Source organism: Fundulus heteroclitus, chromosome 9 (assembly GCF_011125445.2).
Source record: "Fundulus heteroclitus isolate FHET01 chromosome 9, MU-UCD_Fhet_4.1, whole genome shotgun sequence".
NCBI lineage: Eukaryota > Metazoa > Chordata > Actinopteri > Cyprinodontiformes > Fundulidae > Fundulus > Fundulus heteroclitus.
In genome coordinates, this window is record NC_046369.1 from 33,748,907 (window position 1) to 33,770,299 (window position 21,393).

General features: G+C 40.1%; 1 protein-coding gene across 3 annotated transcripts; it reads right to left on the bottom strand.

The window, feature by feature from the left end:
- Positions 1 to 1,232: 1,232 nt before the first annotated feature.
- cnga3a (cyclic nucleotide gated channel subunit alpha 3a) lies at positions 1,233 to 10,095 on the bottom strand. Of its 3 annotated transcripts, none has more exons than XM_012861177.3 (9): positions 9,835 to 10,095; positions 7,687 to 7,811; positions 7,456 to 7,533; positions 6,324 to 6,452; positions 4,304 to 4,363; positions 3,616 to 3,813; positions 3,374 to 3,475; positions 3,175 to 3,281; positions 1,233 to 3,070 (listed from the first exon to the last, which is right to left on the bottom strand). In XM_012861177.3, exons 2-9 carry the CDS (start codon positions 7,785 to 7,787, stop codon positions 1,674 to 1,676), a joined length of 2,172 nt encoding a protein of 723 aa, XP_012716631.2. In that variant the 5' UTR covers positions 7,788 to 7,811; positions 9,835 to 10,095; the 3' UTR covers positions 1,233 to 1,673. The 3 variants fall into 3 exon arrangements, with proteins under 3 accessions (XP_012716631.2, XP_021171359.2, XP_021171361.2); XM_021315684.2 differs by having other exon boundaries at positions 6,324 to 6,497; XM_021315686.2 differs by lacking the exons at positions 3,616 to 3,813; positions 4,304 to 4,363 and having other exon boundaries at positions 6,324 to 6,497; positions 9,835 to 10,094.
- Between the last annotated feature and the right edge of the window lie 11,298 nt (positions 10,096 to 21,393).

Below are 21,393 nucleotides of genomic sequence, written 5' to 3' on the forward strand. Positions count from 1 at the left end.
GCTGTGTTGTAAATTCCTGTATTTACACAGTATAGAAATATGTGCCACTCTTAATTTGATCACCAGCTAAGCCATGTTTTTTTTTTTTTTTTTTTTTTGTATGGTGAAAAAATCTGTGACAAAACGAACGACTCTGGGAAGCCATCCGTAATGCACATACGCTCACGTTACACTTAACTCACCTCATCATCCCGATGTCTTGAAGTGGCTCCAACTGGTGGCAGCTGAACCTACTTTCTGATTCATTTAGCTATTAACCCTACGGCCACTTGGGGGCACTCATAGAGCTTGGAACATCCCCAGAGGAACAATTCATTGTTGGATTTGGTTTTAATTTTTTTTTATAAAACCAAAGTGTAGGTTTGGCTGTTACTGGTGAAATAGGACACTCTGAAATCTACTCCATCCTTCATCCCAATTTTCCACTATACAAAAGGAAGTCATATGAATAGTGACACTTAAAGTCTTAAGAGGTGACAGGATTAGTTGTTTCACAAAGTGCACTTCATAACCTAATGTATGGACCCATAAAACGTGTTTTTTTTATTTGCCAGCTAAGCTAATGGCAGTCACTATTATTACACCTCCATATTTGACTACCCTTTGACAATAATTTTGGAAATCCATCGTTCATATAATGCAAATGAGGCCAAATAAGAGTTTTTAGCAGCTCCGAGTTGCTTATTGAGAACGGTCTTAGATTGAACTTTGCTACACTGCAAAAAGGGAACTCAAAGTAGGTACATTTTCCTTGAAATTTGTTTGTTTTTCCTTGATTTGAGCAGGTAAATAAGACTATTTGCCAATGGAATAATATTTTTGCACTTAAAATAAGAACAATTCATCTCCATTATCTTATTGCAAGTGCAGGATATCTAATTATCTTATTTTAGGGGTAGAAATACTCATTCCATTGGCAAATTGTGTTATTTAGCCGTTCAAATCAAGGAAAAATATACTAATTTCAAGAAAATTGCACTTACTTTTAGTTCCCTTTTTGCAGTGTAGTGTTGATAGAGGCTGAAATTCTAAAATAAGGTAGACCAATTGGGTTCTTCAGGTAATGATAGTAATTAGTAACTGTACAGCAGAACGTTGCTTATAGTGTTTACCACCACCAGGTCAACTAACAAGAATTTTTCTGTGGCCCACTAGGATTGAAATTAGTTAAATGTTATGTCTGTTTTCAAAGTAGGGGTCCCGATTTTTTTTTTCAGCACATAAAGAAATCATTTAATACGAACATTTTATTTAGATATAACATTCATGTTTCTGAGGACAAGCTGACAGCAACATATAAACAATACTGGCTTTTAAAAGTGTTGACATTTTTATACAATAAACAGTGCAGTATAAGAAATATACTCGACAGAGAGCAACACATTTACCTGAACCGTCGGATTTCTTATCAGGAAAAGAAAGTCATCGTTCTAAGGCTATGACAAGCCAATTTTTGGCATAAACAAGTGCTTCTGCTCAACTCGCTCGACTTGTTTCAAGACAAGACAAAAGTAGCAATTAGTCAGAAAGCACAGAAAACAGATTCTCTGCATACACTGTACACAATTTGACACGTAATGAAGATAACAAACATGATATAGAAATAGTTAAAAATGTGGGCATTTATATGAAATAAAAGAGTGTCACTTTTAAAGTTCTCCAGTAAGGATTCTCTACTGGACCTTCTTGTCTTTATCAGCCACCACTTCGGAGAGGTCCTCTGGTTTTATGGATTTCACCTTTTCCTCCATCTGGGTGACCCTCTGCTTCAGCCGGGCCTGGGTGGAGGTAAACTCTGCCATCAGCTGAGCGAACCTGGTCTGCATCACGTCGAGGTTGCCCTGCAGTTTGACGATCTTCTCGTCCAGATCTTTCGGGTCGGCGCCTGCGTTGGCGACCGCCTCGTCTATTAGGTTGTCTTTCATCAGGATGGCTTTCCCCTTTTCCTCCAAGGCTTTCTTGGCGTCCGGATACTCGGTGAGAGCCTCCATCAAGTCGTCTTTGGACAGGGCGAAGAGATCGGAGTAGCCCACGCTTCGGATGTTGGCCGTGCGTCTGTTGCCGGCTTTACTGCCCTTGATGCCTAAGATGCTGATCTCTCCAAAGTATGCTCCGTCGCTGAGCACCACAAACTGAGTGACCCCGTCGTCAGCTACCACCGCCAGCTTCCCTTCCTTTATGATGTACATCTCTCTGCCGATATCCCCTTTCTTACAGATGTAATCTCCAGGACTGAACACCTGCGGCTGCAGCTTGAGCACCAATTCGATCAACAGCCCGGCTTCGCAGTCCTGGAAAATTCGCACTTTCTTCAGTGTGTCCAAGTGGACATTGATGGCAATCTCCGCCTTAAGCTTGTCCGGCAGCGTTTTTAAAACCTCTTTCTCATCGCACGTCTTCTTCTCAGTCCAAAGATAGTCAAACCACTTGATGACTCTGGCCTCCAGGTCTTTGGTGACCTTTCGGAACTGCATGTACTGCTTTATGGAGTCAATCTTTGCCTGAAACTCGGCACGGGAGGCATTCATGTTGGAGATCATGGCACCGACGTTACCGACGATACTAGCAAAAATGAGCACCCCGGTGAGAAAGTCTCCGATGACGAAGAGGAATTCAACATCTCTCACCGGTGCTGGGGTCTCTCCGATGGTGGTGAGGGTAAGCGTGGACCAGTAAAGGGAGTAGATGTACTTTCGTGCCAGGCGGCCATGCTCCGGGTGGCTGATATTGGGGTAGACCCATGTGTCCGTTCCAAAACCGATGCTTTTTGAAATCGAAAAGAAGACACAAGCGTTCCAGTGGATGATGATGAGGATGTAAAGCACGAGATTGCTGATTCGAAACATGTTTGGGAAGCTGGTTCTCGTCTCGGTGCGCTCAAAGAACTCAAAGAGCCTCTGGATTTTGCAAAGACGGTTGAAGCGAAACTCCGGGTTGTTGAAGCCGTACTGCAGAAAAAGCAGGTCTGTGGGTATCATCGAAATCATGTCGTACTTGAACTGAGATGTCGTTCTGTATTTAGCCCTCAGTTTTTTGGCATCTTTCACCAGCAGGCCTTGTTCCAGGTAACCTAAGGGAAATAAAGCACAGGATAAGAGGCCGGCCCACAGCGTACAATGGAGAATAAATGATATTAAAACAATGAATTTAATTAAGCATTTAAATAATTCTCACCTGTTCTTGATCTAACAAATGTGTCCATGTAATAGATGATGTCTGAGGTATAGTCCAGGAAAATCCAAAGTTTGGTGTATGAATTTTGGAGCTCATTAAAGGAGGCCCTGGTAAAAAAAAAAAAAAAAAAAGATTAAGAAAAATATCAGCAAATAAAACATAATCAGGGAAATAAGTGAAAATAATAAAAATAATATACCTCGTTACAATCATGATTAGATTATAAAATACGGGGCCCGCGATGACACTCAGCCATCTGTAGTACTGGTCGGTGGACGGATCCATTATCCATATTTCTTTCCTGAAAACAACTACGTACTTAGTAATGCCAACATGAAAACACGTTCAAAAATATCATAAAGGTACAAAGAAAACAGTGATTTATTTCACATAAATTGCAAAAGAACAGCACCGGTCTACAATGTCTTATGCAAGACTTACGGAGGTTCCTCTTTCTTTTTCTCATCTTTCTTATCATCCTTCTTCTCCTCTTTCTTTTCGTCTTTCTTCTCGTCTTTCTTCTCATCTTTCTTCTCATCCTTATTCTCTTCTGTCTTCTTGTCTCCGTCCTTTTCTTCTTTTTTCTCCTCTTCCTTCTTCTCGTCTTTCTTAATCTCATCTTTTTTGTCCTCCTTTTTGCTACAGATAACAAGTTCAGTTTTAGCAGCGTTGGAGCACAGGTACGGGGGTGGAAGACGAGCTACCAGTTCACATGAGGGGGAGAAACTTTGGGGCAAACTCAATATAAAATTCTGTTGTTGTTTTTTTTGTTGGAAGGTCTGGTGCAGGTCATAGATTTTCCCAGCAGGTGGCATAGTATACATACAATTGTTAGGAAGGTAAATTTGTCCTGGAGGTAAATTGGCAAACCCACATCTTCCCTTGCAACAAAGAGTGTTATGTACTCAAGTGATTAGGAGGAGGAGGAAATGATTGTCATCATAATTAATATCGTTGTTTATTTTGTAACACTTGTTAAAGGAATAACAAGAAGGAAATACACTTTCAAGGGTTGTTTATTCTACTGACTACAGCATTAGGGAAGCTATAAATCTAAAGTGTGAATGAATAATGATTAATGTCTCTACAACAAACCTACATCTACCTCTGAAAACTTGTGCTCACTTACTCATCTGTGTTGTTGCAGTTATTTATGTTGTAAGTAGCAAGAGGCCACTTACTGGAAACACTTAAGAAAAAAAAAAAGAAACAGAAAGAAAAGTGTTTGGATGCTGCACCAAGATACATTTCCTGAGACTAAAATACAACATTGTGCATTTATTTTAAAAGCAAAGATGACATTTTTAGAATACAAACTAAAAACCTTTTCAGGAAGGATTTTGGTTGCCAGCTCATAGTTCAGGATTAGCTTGCGGTTAGCTAGGGAAATACGAGACTCTGTTGTTTTGAATACCTTTATTTTCTTGTCGGTACAACAAAGTAACGAGGGGACATTATTTCAGTAGCAATCATTGCAGACGGTGTCTTCTAGAGCTCTGACAAAATTTCCTAAAGTAAAAAAAGTACTACCAGGGTTGCCAAATCTGACGGACAGTTTCCAGGCCAAAATAAATGTAAAACCCTTCCAACTCAGCAGCAACAACAACAACAAAAAAAAAAACAGCCTAAATCTCAACCTTTCTTCAACGTGTGTTTAAAGGATAGAAGTAAAGGAAAAGTAAAAATGTCACACGTACAGGCTCTTCACATCAGAACACCAGATAACCTGAACACAAAGATCACTTTTCCAATCACATTGTCATATCAACCGCAAAAAAAGTTATCAATAGCCTCCCAACATGAGCTGTAACTCCAACTTAATGTAACATTTCTCTCTCTCTTTCTCAGACCATAAATCAAACTAACATTTCTCTTTCACACCGTGATGAAACATTTTTCTCTAGACATTTCAAAATAATTGAACTAATAAAAGGAGTGCAAGACAAACTGCATTTTATTCAAATGTTCAAGTTTTTTTTTTTACTTTTCTGCCACATAATGACAACTGTTTTGGTATCATTGTTCACTGTATACCTCCTAAAAACCTGCCAAACGTTATGAAAAGCTGCCCAAATTTGAACAACTCTCTTTTTACCAGCCCAAATGAAGCCCAGTTGGGCAACGCTGTGTACGACACATCTTGAAGCCCTGTCTGCTCTAATATAAATGTTTTGCCTTTGATTTCTCTTTCTCTCTGTACCTCACGGCAGCAACCAAACTGGTTTGGTTAGGTTTGAAAAAAAAAAGAGATTTAAAAGAGACTGTTTTCAAAGAGGACATTTTTAAAACTCTGGGGTGAACTGGACATCCAGAGTTTTACTTGGGCATTTTTAGGTTTTCCTTCCTCTCGTTTTTCCCTGACTCTATTTCCATTCTGCTCCTTCTAATGTAAGTTGGCGATGTTACTGACCGAGAAAAAAGGCTAAACCTTATCAAAAATAACAGGGGATAGAATCTTTTTTGGGAGTCTTATGGTGCGTTCTCTTTGTCCTCTGAGTCACCAGAAGGAAGTACAACAGCAACATCCCTGAAGTCAGAATTCTGGCAACCAAAGTGAGGACTTGGCAAGCAACACCAAGTTTAATAAATCCAAGATGGCCTCCTACAATAGCTAACTTAAAAACAAATAGCGAATCATACATTTTTTTTCAAACATTCTAGTAAAGCAAGCTCAGCTCGGGTGTGACGTCGCTCCGAGCTCCAACCTGAGACAAATCTAGCGCACCATACTCTACGCATAGGAACGTCTTCTTTTGCACTTGCATGTATTCAATGTCATGATTATCACCTCCCGTTGGTCCACCACAGATGCTACAGTGTTTTGGTCCCTGTAAGTTTATGGTGGTATTCTTTCACGAAAAGAAGCGGGTTCCCACTTAAACCACCACAGCACGGCGGTATAGGCTCATGGTAGCCCAAAGTTTTCTTACTTTCTCATGAGAGAAGATTTTGTTGAAATGCCTGATAATCGGGCTGTGTAAACACTGTTGTAGCTTCAAATGGTGGGCCTTTGGTTAGAAACTGTAGCAGTCCAGGTCACTTATCTTGTCTGGTGTTTTTTTTTATTTTTCAATAAAGCTTTGATCAAAAGAAACCAAATAGTACGTAGACACAGACTAGTGACTGCAAAAAAAAATCCCCATACTTACTTCCTCTTTCTTTGTGTGCCATCATGGCACATGCCCTGGGAGTCACTCTCTCCACTGGTTGCATGTTTAAGTGTCGGGCCTCTGATGCGCTCAAGGAAAGAGTCGTTCCTCTCCTCTACAGGGTGCATTCTGTGAGATGCCCAGTTCCGCAGCATTAGGAAGAGGTAAGACAGCCTAAAAGGTCAGCGGCAGGTGAAACAGCACAAAGTGACATCGCTCTAGGCCAGCAATGGATTATTTGTCATGCTGGGTTACAGTAAATAAACATTGTGATGGAGGTAAGTAAAATGATAAAAACTTTATGGAAGTAAATGTCCTTAATCTTCGTACACGTCACTGTGGCCAACTTGTAGGCTTGTTATGTACAGAATGTAAAACAGAGCCCAGGGTCTCCAGATGACTCTTAGAAGGGAAGGTACTTAAACCTTATATCCAAGATAATTTTATAAACTCCAACAGTGCAAACTCAGGATGTCCACTGACATCTTTTTACAGCTAATTTCTGTTTTTCCAGTCTTTGTCGTTATTCAGCCCAAAAATAGGGTTGACAATTGAACTTTTTTAGCCCACAGGTACTGTGTAAAGTTGACTTGAGCCAAGATGTTCATTAGCCCGTTTGACCAAGTTTAACAACATCTCAACCCAATTTACAAATCCTGTGGATATATTTTCACCTTTACCGTATCAGTTGTCCTTTAATATTAAAATGTGAGGCAATGTTGTCTTTTCAATAAAATTTTCTGGGATTTGCAAGCCGAGACTTTTTGTTTTCTATTAGCAGTCCATATGGTATAAATCAGTCTGACCGGCCTTTTCTGAAGCAAACCAAGCGAACTACACTGACCTAAGAAACCCATCAGATTACAGTGTATGTTGTGAAATGACTGGGGCACAGAACCAAACTGAAGGTCCTGGACTACACGTCTGTTTTTTTGGACATGTATTTGGCTGCTTTGGAGTCTCAAGGAAACACTGATCTGAATCCAAAGGACTGGCTCAGATGATGTAATGTGATAAGTCCCCAGTATTGTAAATCTAAAGCTACACACTCAAGGAAGATGTTTTAATCACTCCACATCTACCGTGTACTTTGAGCTGCTTAGTGCAAAGAGTGTAAAATGTGGACATTCACCTGGCCACTGCCCTGGCACCTCGTTGGGTCCGTGAGGACAAGGCTCTCTCACAGCCGTCTTCACCAAGAGAGTGGGCCCTAGAAGGCAGCAGGTAAGGATAAAGGGCATTCATTTCATCAAGGAATCTGGATTATTACAGTATTTTAGGAGTCTATGTTATCAGAATGAGCACCGATGAGCACGGAGTGAATTTATTCCCTAATTCAGCTTTTATCATGGGTGTTTCAGACCTGCCGTCCCCACTTTCCATCGCAGCGAGTTCATCATGGGATGTGTTGGCGGACGGCCGTTGTCTGGCTGAAAAGGAGTTTTCACTGCAGACCTTTGCCATCTCGCTGGATCCGGCTGCGCGGGCCTGCAGCCAACATGGACAGAAGAGCCACGGTCAGACAGAAACATCATTATGATTAATGAAAGGTGTTAATGTGTTGACTGGGCCCCGACTTCTGTGCGAGAGCGCCACCTAAAAATACACCGCGCTTATGTGCCTGAACACTAAACGAGATCAGTGTCGAATCCCCCCAGCTGGCTTTTAAAATAAGCTATGGCTTACAGGTAGAATGCAGTTGCTGTGTTTAGTGGTGTATGCAGCGGGTTAAGTCTATTAGAACGCGGCTTAAGAGAGCAAGTACAACAGTAAGTGGCTGAGCGCTGCGGCGGTCTGCTGAAACAGCCTGATGTGCATCAAAAAAGGCTGCATGGTCGTCTCTTTATATGTGACACACAGATTCAGACATGATTCTTAAAACACAGTACAGGCTTCTATATACACTCTTTTTATTAAGATGTAGTTTCTCGTAAACAAGAACGAGCCATTATCTGAACATAGACCCGTGTCCAGATAACGGCTCACTGATCTTTGGGTAAAACCAGTGGTTGTAACACGTGCACTCATGTAGATTAGAGCTAATGCCGAGGAGTTAAGCTACCCCCTCTAAATTCAATCACACTGAGAGCCTTGCCAAGACGCTAAGTGTTTTAAGGGTGACGAGGGGTGAAATTAGCGGTGTCTGTGCCGTAAATATGAGTTGCATCATTATCTTGCCGCTGCCCGGCAACTTGGGTTGGCTTGCAACATTTGCATTTATGTGCTATGCAAAGAGCAAATGGTCACTCAGCAGGACTTCACTGGAATCAGTAAGATGTAAATAACATCTTCTGCGTCCAAGTTACAAAGTCTTGTGGTCAAGACTTGGTGGGGCCTGAAAAATACTGGGATCTCCTGCATTGTGGTGGAAATTTTGCAGATTTATTTAACAGATTCTAATCTTTTGTTTGTAGAGACCTTTTAGAAAGGGAACAAGAAACAAAAGGCTTCACTGTAAACAAATGTACACAGCACTGTTGTTGTTTTTTTTGCACATTATGTGCAAAAATGTGTGAGAGCTCTTTCCGTCTAAAGCAAATAATGCCTCTACATTGATCTACAGCCCAACAGGGATACAGCAGTTTTTTTTAATATGTATCAAAATAAAATAGATATTGTTTATCTAAACCAAAGACGTCAACAAAGTTTATATACATATATATATATATATATATATACATATATATATGTATATTTATATACACATGTATATATATGTATATATATATATATATATATACATATATATATATATATATATATATATATATATACACACACATATATATGTATATTTATATACACATGTATATATATGTATATATATACAGATACACACACACACACACACACACACACACACACACACACACACACACATATATATATATATATATATATATATATATATATATATATATATATATATATATATATATAATAGATATTGTTTAGATAAAACAATATTTATTTTAGTCATATTGAACTGTTTTCTGTAACTCATTTCACAAAGGGAAGCACATTATATAGTTTAACACAAGCTGGTGATGATGTTTTAAAGCCTTTATCTTTGTTCAATATTTTGCTTCCCACTACCACCTTATAAAAACACAACAGCTAATAAAAAATACACAACATTTAAGATTAGATTTTTACATCAGACCAATAAAAAAAGCTTGATTTTTCATGCAGAAATGGGAGCTTAATGAAAAGTATATTTAATACCGGCTAATAGCTTTTTTTCAAAAGGTGCTTTTAAACTGACAAACAAGAAACTTAGAAATGCACATTTTAATTTATTGAATGTGACTGTATATCTTTTTGTAGTCATATAAAATAATATTGTGGAGTTCCATACGCTGCACATTTGTGTCAGTAATGCTGTTAAAAGTCAACAATGACTTTCTAAATGAAAAATGCATTAAATCAAACAATTATTATTTCTCTTTACAAAAAAACAAAACAAAAAAAGAAAAGAATTAAAAAGAAACACAATGAACCCACAACTCACTTGTTTGAAGATTTTTTCACTCTGAGACTCTCAAGCCGGCCCTAGCAGCAGTAAATCTCTGATTTCTTTGATATAGACCCATTTTCCCGACTACAAATGGGATCTTCTGGGAATCGGTCTTTGTAAGAGATTTATTCGATCCAGCGAGATATTCCACAAGAGTAGTCCCCGGCGCACAGTCACCACAAAAATAACTGGAGGCTGTCCATATTTAGACCCAGGAGCTGTGCTGCATGAGATCCGTGCAGACTGAGCTCCCAGCTCGCAGGAACAGACAAAGGGGGAGGAGTCCTGCCTGTGGCTGCACCTGCCATGATCAAGTCCATCTCTGAAAACAAGGTAGAAAAAATTCACGTCTAATCGTACGTATCATACGTATATGAACATATCTTTGTAGAACTCTGAAAATTAGAGAAATTACAGGCAGCCTAAAAAGTTAATCATAATATGAAAATGTATACAATTCTTACAATTATTTTCAGTTTCATGTTGATGGCAGTGTGAGCCCAATATCTGGTTTAATTTCTCTTGTAGCCTTCAGTTCTTGGCTAATATACAGTGCCTTGCAAAAGTATTCAAGCCTCTAAGATTTTTCACATTTGCTAGTCTTGACTTTGATACCTGAACATGCTGTGATCTAAACCAGCGGCTCTCCTCCCAGGGCCCACTGTCCGACATGTTGTAGATGCTTCCCTGGTGCCACACACCTGACTCACCTGAATGGGCTTCTGTCGTATTTGATGGCGTGTTGAGGAGATAATGCAGTTGTTTTAGTCCGGGATGATGGAGCAGAGACGTGTAAAAGGTGAGGTACAGAGGGTCATGAGAACCAGGATTGAGAAATCTGAACCATTCTACTTTACTTCTAGCTGTATGTTTACTGGGATGCTGCTGAGAAGGGAATCTCCACCCAAGACCTTTCAGCTCAACAGGCTTTCTTCAAGGACGGCCCTGTATTCAGCTCCATTCATCCTCCCACCAACTCAGGATCAGCTTTCCTGTCCCAGCTGAAGAAAAGCGTCTCCACAGCATGATGCTGCCACCATCACCTTCTCACCAGTCTTCCAGAAAGACCAGTCAGGTTAGGTGGATAGCCATGTTTGCAGTTGTACCATACGCAACTCTTTCTGTATTAGGATGGTGGATGGAAAAGTGTTGGAAGATCTTTAAAGCTTATGTATATATATATATATATATATATATATATATGTATATATATATATATATATATATATATATATATATATATATATATATATATATATATATGTGTGTGTGTGTGTGTGTGTGTGTGTGTGTGTGTGTGTGTGTGTGTGTGTGTGTGTGTGTGTATGACCTGTCCAGGGTGTAACACGCCTCTCGCCCATTGACAGCTGGAGATAGGCACTAGCACCCCTCATGACCCCACAAGGGATAGACATGTTAGAAAATGGATGGATGGATGGATATATAAATATATGATCCTCTCATTCTTCTTGATTTTAGATATACACTTAATTTTAGTAATCCTAACTGACCTCAAACACGATAACCTCAGCCTGAAAAAAAGATTGTTTGTCTTTTTGGACAGTTCATATAAATATGTGGTTTCTCATCGTTTTCATTAAGAAATGCACGTATTCCGCCCTAGAAACGAGCTGCATTTATGAACCATTTCGGTGAATGGTCATATTAACAGAAATAATCAGGTGCTAAATATTATATTTTAACAATATTTATGGCAATTCTAAAAGAAAAGTCTCATGAGGCTCATTTTTAGCACCGTCGTGCCACCCAACCCCCTGCTACTCATCGGCCAAGGCATAAGGTTAAAGAGAAATCCCTTGGCAATAGACGGCGCTGGGAAGCTAATCCCAGATTAGACTTGAGTACCTATTTCAGCCAGCTAATGCCCCCTCGCTTAAAGCAATAGAACATTTTCCCTTTTGTGTCCATATCACATTAAGTATCCTGTCAGATACACGCTGTATGTAATCTGTGATCGGCCCTTTGATCGGTGTTTTCAGCCGGGCATACCTGAGCCGAGGAGTTGAGAAGCACTATTAAAGACCGTCTCCTTTGTTTAGGTTTAATCGATAAGCCTAGAGAATTTCATGCTTTTTGTACCTACTGTTGTCTCAAACTGAAGGAAACAAGGACTGTGATGTAATTTAGGATAGTCCTTACTTAGAGTGGGTTAAAAATAGGTTGTTATTTTTAAGCGTTCATGATTTTGGTTAGGTCATGGAGTGAATTGGCCAGTAGCCTTCGCTTACAGTGATCTCATGAAAGCGTCTTGGCATTCCCGTTAGAAGTCAGAACTCACAACATCTAAGTGTGTGTGGATTAGCAAGAAACACGCACATACATTTTGGAGTTTTCATCTTGCCCCTTGAGTCTAAGACCACTTTTTAAATTTTTTTATTTTAGCCTCATTTTTTGTTTTCATGTCGTTATTTTTTTAATTGTACTTAGGAAATGATAAAGTCATTTTTAAAAGTCTCCAGCAGATATATTTTTGGACTCTTCTCTCGAGCAAACCAAACACGTGCGGACCACACATCAGTCCAACGAGCACCTTGCAAAGAATACTTTGCACCACAAATTACGCTGATGCATTTTGACCCTATGTGAATCAAGTATTATGCACGTGTTCAGGTCAAATCCAATCAAGTCAAATCCAATCATATCGGCTCACATCCAACATTTCGTCGTTTTGACATGTACCTGCAAAACAAAACCAGATTATGTTTCTCTGTGATCTTCAAAGTACGAATCAACAAGCTACAAATTGTACAGTGGTGTGCAATAATAGAAACATTAGCAACTGTTTGATAGTTTTTGGCAGAAAGTTATTAAAACGGCCCGATTGTTCAAGTTATGATGTTGCTGGGTGATGAGCGTGGTAATGTTCATGCATCTTACAGGTAGGAACACACCAATAACCTTCTTAGATCCCCTCACTAACCTGTGCAGGGCCATTTTATCTACCATGTTGATGCTGGAGTAACCCACCAGCATGGAGTATGTCAACACATCTCTGCCGCAGCCTTGTTGAAGGCTTTGAAAATGTTTTTATGAAGTGATTTTTATTTAATATACATATATATAGCCTGCCACATTGCACAAGGATGTGAAACAGAACAAACAAAACCGAAGCATAGATTGGATTTGAAGACGCCGCTGATCTGCAGCAGCTGCAGAGGACCAAGAGGCAGCAAGGCAAAGCTCTCTGTGAGGCATCAGGCCAAATGATGTCTTATTCAGGCAGCAGGAAAGCAATAGAGGCTGGAGCAGAGGAAACCTTGTGTGCACGTGAAAATTAACCTGATAATATAGTTAATCTGCACAATGGTTTTTTTTTATTGCATTGTTTAAATTCATGTATTCCTTCATCTTTATCCTGGCCAGGGCGCTGCAGGGTCTGTTACTGAAAGGAGTCATGGCTCAGCTCGCCAGTTTGTCACAGGGCCAACACGGAGACAGGGGGGACATACAAATTACCCCATTTACATACACTTCTACAGGTGTTCTCTGTCACAAGGGGAACAGCCCAGATGGAAACCAGAGACCTTCTAACTGTAAGGAAGAAGTTTATCTGTGCTTTGTTTAAATTACTCTTTAATGATCAAAGCTGCTTAAAATGACCTGGAACCTCTGAAACCTGAGCATCTTAACAAGTCTGGCCCCATAACATGGAAAATAAGTCTATATTTACACCGAAACGCACACATCTACAGGGCCTTGCAAAAAAAGTGTTGATGCCCATTGAACTTTTTAACATTTAATCATGTTACAACTGCAGCGCTTCGAGTATTTTGATAGGATTTTGTCTGATAGTACAATACAAAGCAGTGTGTGAATCTGAAGTGGAAGGAAAAGGAGACATGGATTTTAGAAATTTTCATAAATGAAAATGGAGGATGAGCCTCCACTCCAGTCTCAAGCCGTTTGCAGCATTTTGCAGCATGTTTCCTTCCAGGATTGCTGTTTGCTGTTTTCCACAAGCTATGTCTTGGACTGATTTGGACGCTCTGGCCAGATGAGACCGTAATAAACTTTTGGCTTTTGTGCAAAACATTATATGTGAAGGAAAACTTTTTCTACACAACACTCTGAACACATGTTGCATTCCATTTGCAGTCGGGTCTTGGAAATCCCGGCTTCCGATCGGAAAAGTCGACTGTATCGGTCGCTATAGCCAGACTTTCCCCTCGCAAAAAAAAAAAAAAAAAAAATTTAAGGCCGAGTGTCGGATCCAATATGGCGGCTTCTCACATCAACAACAGTAAGCTGTGATGAAACCATGTTTATTTGACAAGAGTGCATCTAAAATTAACGTTAGACGTAGCGGCTGCAACTCTGAACAAACTAAAAGCGCTGTTTGCAGGTTAAAAGTACCGCTTTAAAGAATGTTTATGAGGTACTACCAACAAAACAACAGCTTTCCTGGCCATCGCTAGTGAAGCCTTTTGGTTCTTTTTTTTTTTTTTTTTGGAATCCCGACTTCTCCGACTGTGTAAACTGGAACGCTTTACCCCATTCACAGCTCCTATTTTCGACTTCGGAGGCAAATGGAAGGCAACATGACTACCATCATGGTGAAACACGGGGGTGGCATCAACATGATATGGGGTTACTTTCTCCATCCAGAAAATGGACAGAGTGGAGTTTAATGCATGGAAAAAATTAAACTCCAATAAAGAAACAATACATTTTGAACTTCTTTCATAATGAAGTCTGGTCGATACAGGGCATTACAATACATCCATCCATCCATTTTCTGACCCGCTTATTCCCTCATGGGGTCACGGGGGTCGCTGGTGCCTATTTCCAGCATTACAATACAGTATGTGCAATAACTTCATGATGTTTCAAGGAAATTCTCAAACCCTTTCAACCTTAAAAACGAAGACAGCAGTAAAAGGCTGCTGAGATTGTAACATGAAAACATTTATAGCAGCTGTTTAACATGATAATGCCTCAGTTTCTTAGAGGAAAGTCTTTGTTGGTTCTGTCTGACAGGAAGAAGTATAAACACATCAATGTACAGTGTTGCTGTTGCAGACTCTTTGAATGCTCTGGGAAATCTAGAGAAACCGGGCGTGCTTGTTTGTCTAAAATCACTGAAGTGGAGTTGGGATGAAGTGGAGTTAGGGTCTCATAAATCTTAGATCAGATCAGATCTCAGATCAGCTCTACATTACATACACCATGCAAGTCAATGGAAGTCATTTTTAAGATACACGCCTGCGATGATTATAATACGCTCTGAGATGGAACTCAGCAGCCAATATCTTCTCAAGAGTCCTCAGCATTGCTGATTGTCCTCTTGTGTTGATGAGGTGGACATCGCTCATCCGATGCTGGAGATGATCACTTGCAGCTTGGAGCTGTTGCCCTGTTCAAACAGAGGAGAGGATGCATCCCCTGCCAAACACTTAGACATGGGTACCATAGCAACCACATGTTTGGCCTCGTTTGTCAGAGAGAAAAATATGTCACCAACAATTCCCACAATTGTGCTCCTTAAACATGATAATTTCTTTGTTTTATACTCCTAGGCTGTTTTGCTGCTCTCTGCTACATTTATCACATGACATTTGTTTTTTTTTTTAAGGTTCTTTGTTCCCCCAAGTGCTACAATTGTACATGACAAAAAGTGCTTGTAGCCACCAAAAACACCGCTCTGAGCCAAGACCTGAAGACAAATCATCGGTTTTAATGTAAAAGAATAATACATTTTGAAACTGAAATTTCCAGATGAAAGTCAGGAGCAAGTTTATGTCGATGTGTATTGAAGCTTGAGTTAATGTATCTTTAAAGCTCTTACATAATAAGTTACACAGCTGTGTGGGAGCAGTGCAACTCCCCATTTTTTCAGGAACAGTAACTCTTGGTCATATCAAACATCTTAAGCGATTAGTCTCACTTGAAACTCTGCCTTGTTTACTATGAACTATACCATGTGAGATTTTGCTGCATCGTCGATGAACCTGCTCGATGCAGCTTTCTCAAACGTGGCAATGTGCTCACAGGACAAGTTCACGTGTCAGCCTATCTGAGACATCTGCGGGATGCAGTAGAACCGGAGATAGCAGTGCAGCTCAAACTCTGCAACAACAAACAGAACGTGGTGCAGTTGAGTAAACCTGAGGTAAGTCTCAAAGGAATGTTCCCAGACAACATGAGCTGTCAATGTTTTAGTGGTTCTAAAACTATGGCGCGTGCATCACAAGTGGTACGTTGGTTCCCTGTGAGGGTATCACTGCATTCATGTCTTTGCCAAGGTATTTCATAACTACCAACCCTTCCTGCTTTCATTTTGTACCTGTAAACAAACCGCCTCACCCTCATGTGCGTAAACCATAGCGCCCAAGTTTGTTTATCATTGCAGTTCCGGGTCTTTATGAGTAATTGAGCTTAAGAATCGTAAAAATGCAAAAACAAATGAAAAAAAAATGTGAACGATGTGAATTTCAGGGGAATAATCTTTTTTCAGAAAACGTATTCACACTCTAACTGCATTCATTTTGGATTGGATTCTGTTTGGGCCAGTTGACAGATTACGACCCCTGATTTAATCTAAGCGACCTCCTGGTGGCAGGTAGTTTATTGTAGTCACGTTACCATTAGGGAGGAAACCATATGGGAAACTTTCAACCATCGCTATTCTTAAGTAAATTCATCCCTATCATCAGAGTTTTGTTAAAACTGTACTTGATCCATCTTCAAGTACAGTTTCTAGATGCCTAAAGGTGCCATGTGCGTCTTTTTGAATAATGATACACAACAGCATAGGAACGTCCTGCAGGCCTTCCTCGCAGCAACCTGAAGGAGATAGGGTGTGTGTTTTGGTGTGAAACGTTTGTCTCAACTCCAGAACCAAAGCAAGAAGAAGCTGGTCAGAGAATGTCATTATCCACAGTGAAACGAGTCCTGGGCCGATGTACGCTAAAAGGCCACTCAGCAAGGAAGAAGAAAGGAGGAATGAAATGACCAGCATTCAGGGTTCTGCTATTATACGTATGTAACAAATACTTACTGTGTAGAAGTATACAATGATTAAAAAAAATAAAAAATTGCTGAAAAACAATCTCATTTACCTTGATAAAATTTGTCTGTTTTTAAGTCTACATCCATCAGATAGGTCTTCTGCCTCTAAAGCTATTTCAGTAGAAAATAATATTTTTTTCAAATCATGAAGAACATAAAAAACTAATATTTTGTATCACCCCCCCCCCCCCCCCCCCCCACACACACTTTTTTAAATTTGATCTATCTTTATTTATGAAGCGCTTTACACTCAAAAGTGACCAAGTGCTGTACACAGTCCATAAAACCAGTGAAATAGAAACATCTACAGTAAAACTATTAGAATAAGAGCAGTTAAAACAATCAACACATGTATTAAATAAAACTAGTCTGTTGCACCTGCTCAACTGGAATTAAAAGCCACGTTAAACAGATGTCTATAAATTGTTAGGCAGCCCTGCAGGAATGCAAGGTTGACTTCATGCTGCAGCTAAAACCTGTCTGCCCTCTGTAGGAAGCTCGCAGAATTACGCGCCCCAGTCAAACCAGTTTTCAGTCATATTTTTTCCTTTATGCCAAATAGTGGTACATATAGAGAGATTTATGTGATCTTTTGGGGTTAATGTTGTTGATAGACACATTAAAATAATTTTATCTATGACTTTTTTCATTTCACTTTAAATTCTTTTGTACTCTAATCATAAATTAACTTGTCAGTAAAAGCATTTAGTGTTACGCATAGGCTTGTGTCAGCTATGGTGAACTCTGTAGTGCCCAGAGGCCTTATCCAGCTAATACTGACAGTCCAGCTTCAGTGATGTTCTCCTAAGTTAACCAGTCCTTCTTGATGCTGTGCAGTAAAACATTTGCTCTGAGACATTTACGTGATATGTTATTGTCCCCAATGTTTGCTACAACATGGACACAGACGGGAGGGGGGCCATTTTCACAAAGTACGTACATTTCTGTAGGAATACAGCTATCCCAGTAAAGACTGTAAAGTGCTTCCCAAATAATGAACCATGGGATAGCAGTGGTATTAATCAGCTCCTCAATCAGAAGAAGCTGCTGGCATTCAGACATAGGGACAAAGAGACAGGGGAAGGAAGACTTCAAAAGAAGGTGGGGGGATGGCTGCTGCAAAATGATATCAGGTAGGTGTGGAAGGGACTCAGAAACATCACAGGTTGTGAAAATTGTGGGGGAAAAACGGCTGAAAGAAGCCACAAGGTCCTCATGGTCCTGCTCCTGAACTCTCCTGACACAAAAACTGGACTCCAGTAGTGTGTTTTCCAGGAAATCTGGGAACAATCTACTCCCATCCCATCCAACCTGCCTCTCAGAATGAGGGGCTGGATTGTATTAAGAGTGAAAGAGCAGACTCCCAATTCCTCAGGGTAGGTATGAACTCGGTGCAGCATATTGAACTGCATCCTCTACCCGGTGCACTAAACTGGATTGGGTTTTTTGCATCAGAGACCTTAGGAAGCCAATGATGGTTTTTGATCTTTCAAGGAAAAGGACATATTAACAAGTCTTAGTCCAGGAGGTGACATTGAGGTGGTGCACACGTACAAATACCTGGGGGTTCCTCTGGATGAAAAGCTGTAACGGTCCACCCCTGTACAGCAACAACACAGCTTAGCTCCCCATGTTTATTTCAGCCATACATGCAGTCACACACACACAAATGCACCCTCCTTCTTAATTCACTTCTATCCATAATGCACATGCACACACATAAACACAGGATGAATTATCAAAAAGCAAATCAAAAGCATTCTATTGATAAATTTAGCACGCCGTGTTCCAGAGGGAAATAAATCAAATCTTCAAAGACCTGCAGAACGTTTGTCACTGGAACGAGAATGTGAACGTTCCTGTGGGCTGCAACATGCTCAAAGATGCTTCACATGTTTAAAGCAAATATGTTTGCACAAAACGCCGCTTGCAGTTTCGCTTTGAACTTTGCCTCTGGCAGGGAGCTCATACGCTTCATCCTCCAAGCCAAAGCTATGGCCCACTGAAAAGTTAACAACCATCACAGTATTTAATGGAAATACGTTGACAGGATGTTGATTACAGTGTCAATAAAAAGCATCTTCCCCCCTTTGTCTCATTTAGATCCTTCAGATCATCAAACAACATTTAATATCACACAACCATGACCTGAATAAAGACAAAAAGCAAATTTCTAATGAAGATTTCATTCATTAAGAGAAAAAAAAGTATATCCAGACCAACCTGGCCCTATGTGAAAAGGGAATTGCTCCCCACCCTAACAACTGTCTGTGCCATCATGCTTTATCCATGAGTCTCTTGCATCGCTGTGGAGTTCTGGCTCACTCTCCTTTGCAGAATTATTTTCATTCAGCCGCATTGGAGAAGTTTGAACGCAAACTTCCTATTTAACAGCAGATTAAGATTAAGTCCAGGCTTTGACTAGTCCAAAATCTTAAATTCAGACCTACACTTCCTGCCATGCTTTAGATCAATGTCCTGCTGCATAACCCGTTTGTTCTTGAGCTTATTAGTTCAGACTTTCAGAAGGGAGGCTCAGTGGAGTTATTACTGTAATGGTATATTAGTTCCCTGACCTGAAGTAGGAAGATGTACTGTCGTCGTGAGCTGGTTGGAGAGTTAGACTAAAGTCAACTGAAACATTGGCTATATGTCTGACTACCTTGATTAACCACTCTTTATTTACTCGCCAACAAACTCATCTTTCTACTACATGTAAGGATGCTGCGCCAATGATAGGTAAACAGAACATCACTTCAAAAAAACTCCAAAGTAACCCTGTAAGGTGATGAACTGATGGGTGGACGTTCTTCAAGATTTTCTGGTAGACAGCAGAATTCATTGTTCCATGAATTACATACCAAGTCATCCAGGTGCTGAAAAAGCAAACCCAAACCACCCTACTATCACCATCATGTGTGGGTGTTGTATGATTTTTCTGAAATGCTGCTTTAGGTTTAGCCTTGTGAAGGACTGGCGACCGCTCCACAGTATATTCCGCCTCTGATCCGGTGACCACTAGAGAAAGGCACCAGCCCCTTCCTGCAGTCTTGCACGGTAAGCAGGTATAGACAGTGGATAGATGATTTTAGCAGTATGTGAGATATGAGAGGATGCACACGTTCTAAAAGGCGCCATTTTTTATATATTGGAGCACAAACCTTTGTTCCCAAAAAGATTTTGAGATCATCAAGATGTTTTTGGCAAATGGGACACCGGCTTTTGTGTTATATTTATATACCAGAGTTTCTCTCTGCTCTTGGAACTCTTCCAAGGATCTCTTTCTTATTGCTGAATTATGAACACTGACCTTACTTGAGGCCAGCAGGGCCTTTGGCGCCTTAGATGTTGTTTTTGTCATTTGCGACCTCCTGGATGAGTTGTTGATTTGCTCTTGGAGTGATTTTGGTAGGCCACTCCTGGTAACATCCAGCACTGTTCCATGTTTTAAACTGTGGTTCCCTGGGGACCCAAAGCTTAGAAATGGACTTGTAACTCTTTGGAGCACGGATAGATGCCATTGTTTTTTTCCCCTCATCTGTTCTTGCATTTCTTTCAAGATTCCTGATTTAACATGGGGAGCAAATACATTTTCACACAGGACCAAGTTGATTAGGATAGCTTTTGACATCTTCCTTTGGAAACACCTTTTTTTATTTAGTCAGGTTTTCTTTGTCTGATAGTAACATTTTAATGGCCTGAGATATTTCAATGAAAAAAAAAAATCAACTCAATCCTTTAAATTGAACGAATCAATTGTCTGTTTTTTTTTTTTATTTATTTCTTGACATGCAAAAGGGCATCTGGTTGGAAAACAGAAGTGAGAACTAGCAAAAGAATTGAGATCTTAAAGTTATATTTTTCCACAGTGTCCGAATGACCGGCCACAGGATCTGACACAGTTAGTGTTTTTGGTGGTGGAAATTTCAACATGCTAAAGGGTTCAGCGAACTTCTGCGACCTCACACGCCACCACTCCTGAAACATTTCCATGATGGGATAGGAAAGGCCTGTCAGAAGTTGAAGGTGAAGCTAACAGGTCTGTGCAGGATTATTTGTTTGCATTTGGCGGAGGCTCTGACGGCTCGTTTGTCAATAACATTGATCATTCCATTACACATCAACCTGCGGTCGTAGCGTTCGTCCAAATGTTGTGCTGGCCTGACAACACATACCTGTAAAAACGATCAATGCAGGACCGTCACAAACATTACCAGCAAAACATTTGATGCGATCTGACATGGAGCGGAGCGCGTAAGGATTACGACTGGACCACTTTATATCTGGAGGTAAAGTGGAACACTTAAAAAAAATAAACACTATTCTAAAGTCTGATGATCCCACGAGCTCGACTGTAGATGAAACTGAGCAGGAATTGGTAAAAGACAGTCAAGCTGCAATGAGAACTGAAACAGAGCTGTCTAAAACATTCTTAGCAAAAATCACATTAAATGGATAGTTTGACGTTTTTGACGTAGAGGCTTGAAATAACATCCAGCTACTGGAACAGCATCATTCCAGTGA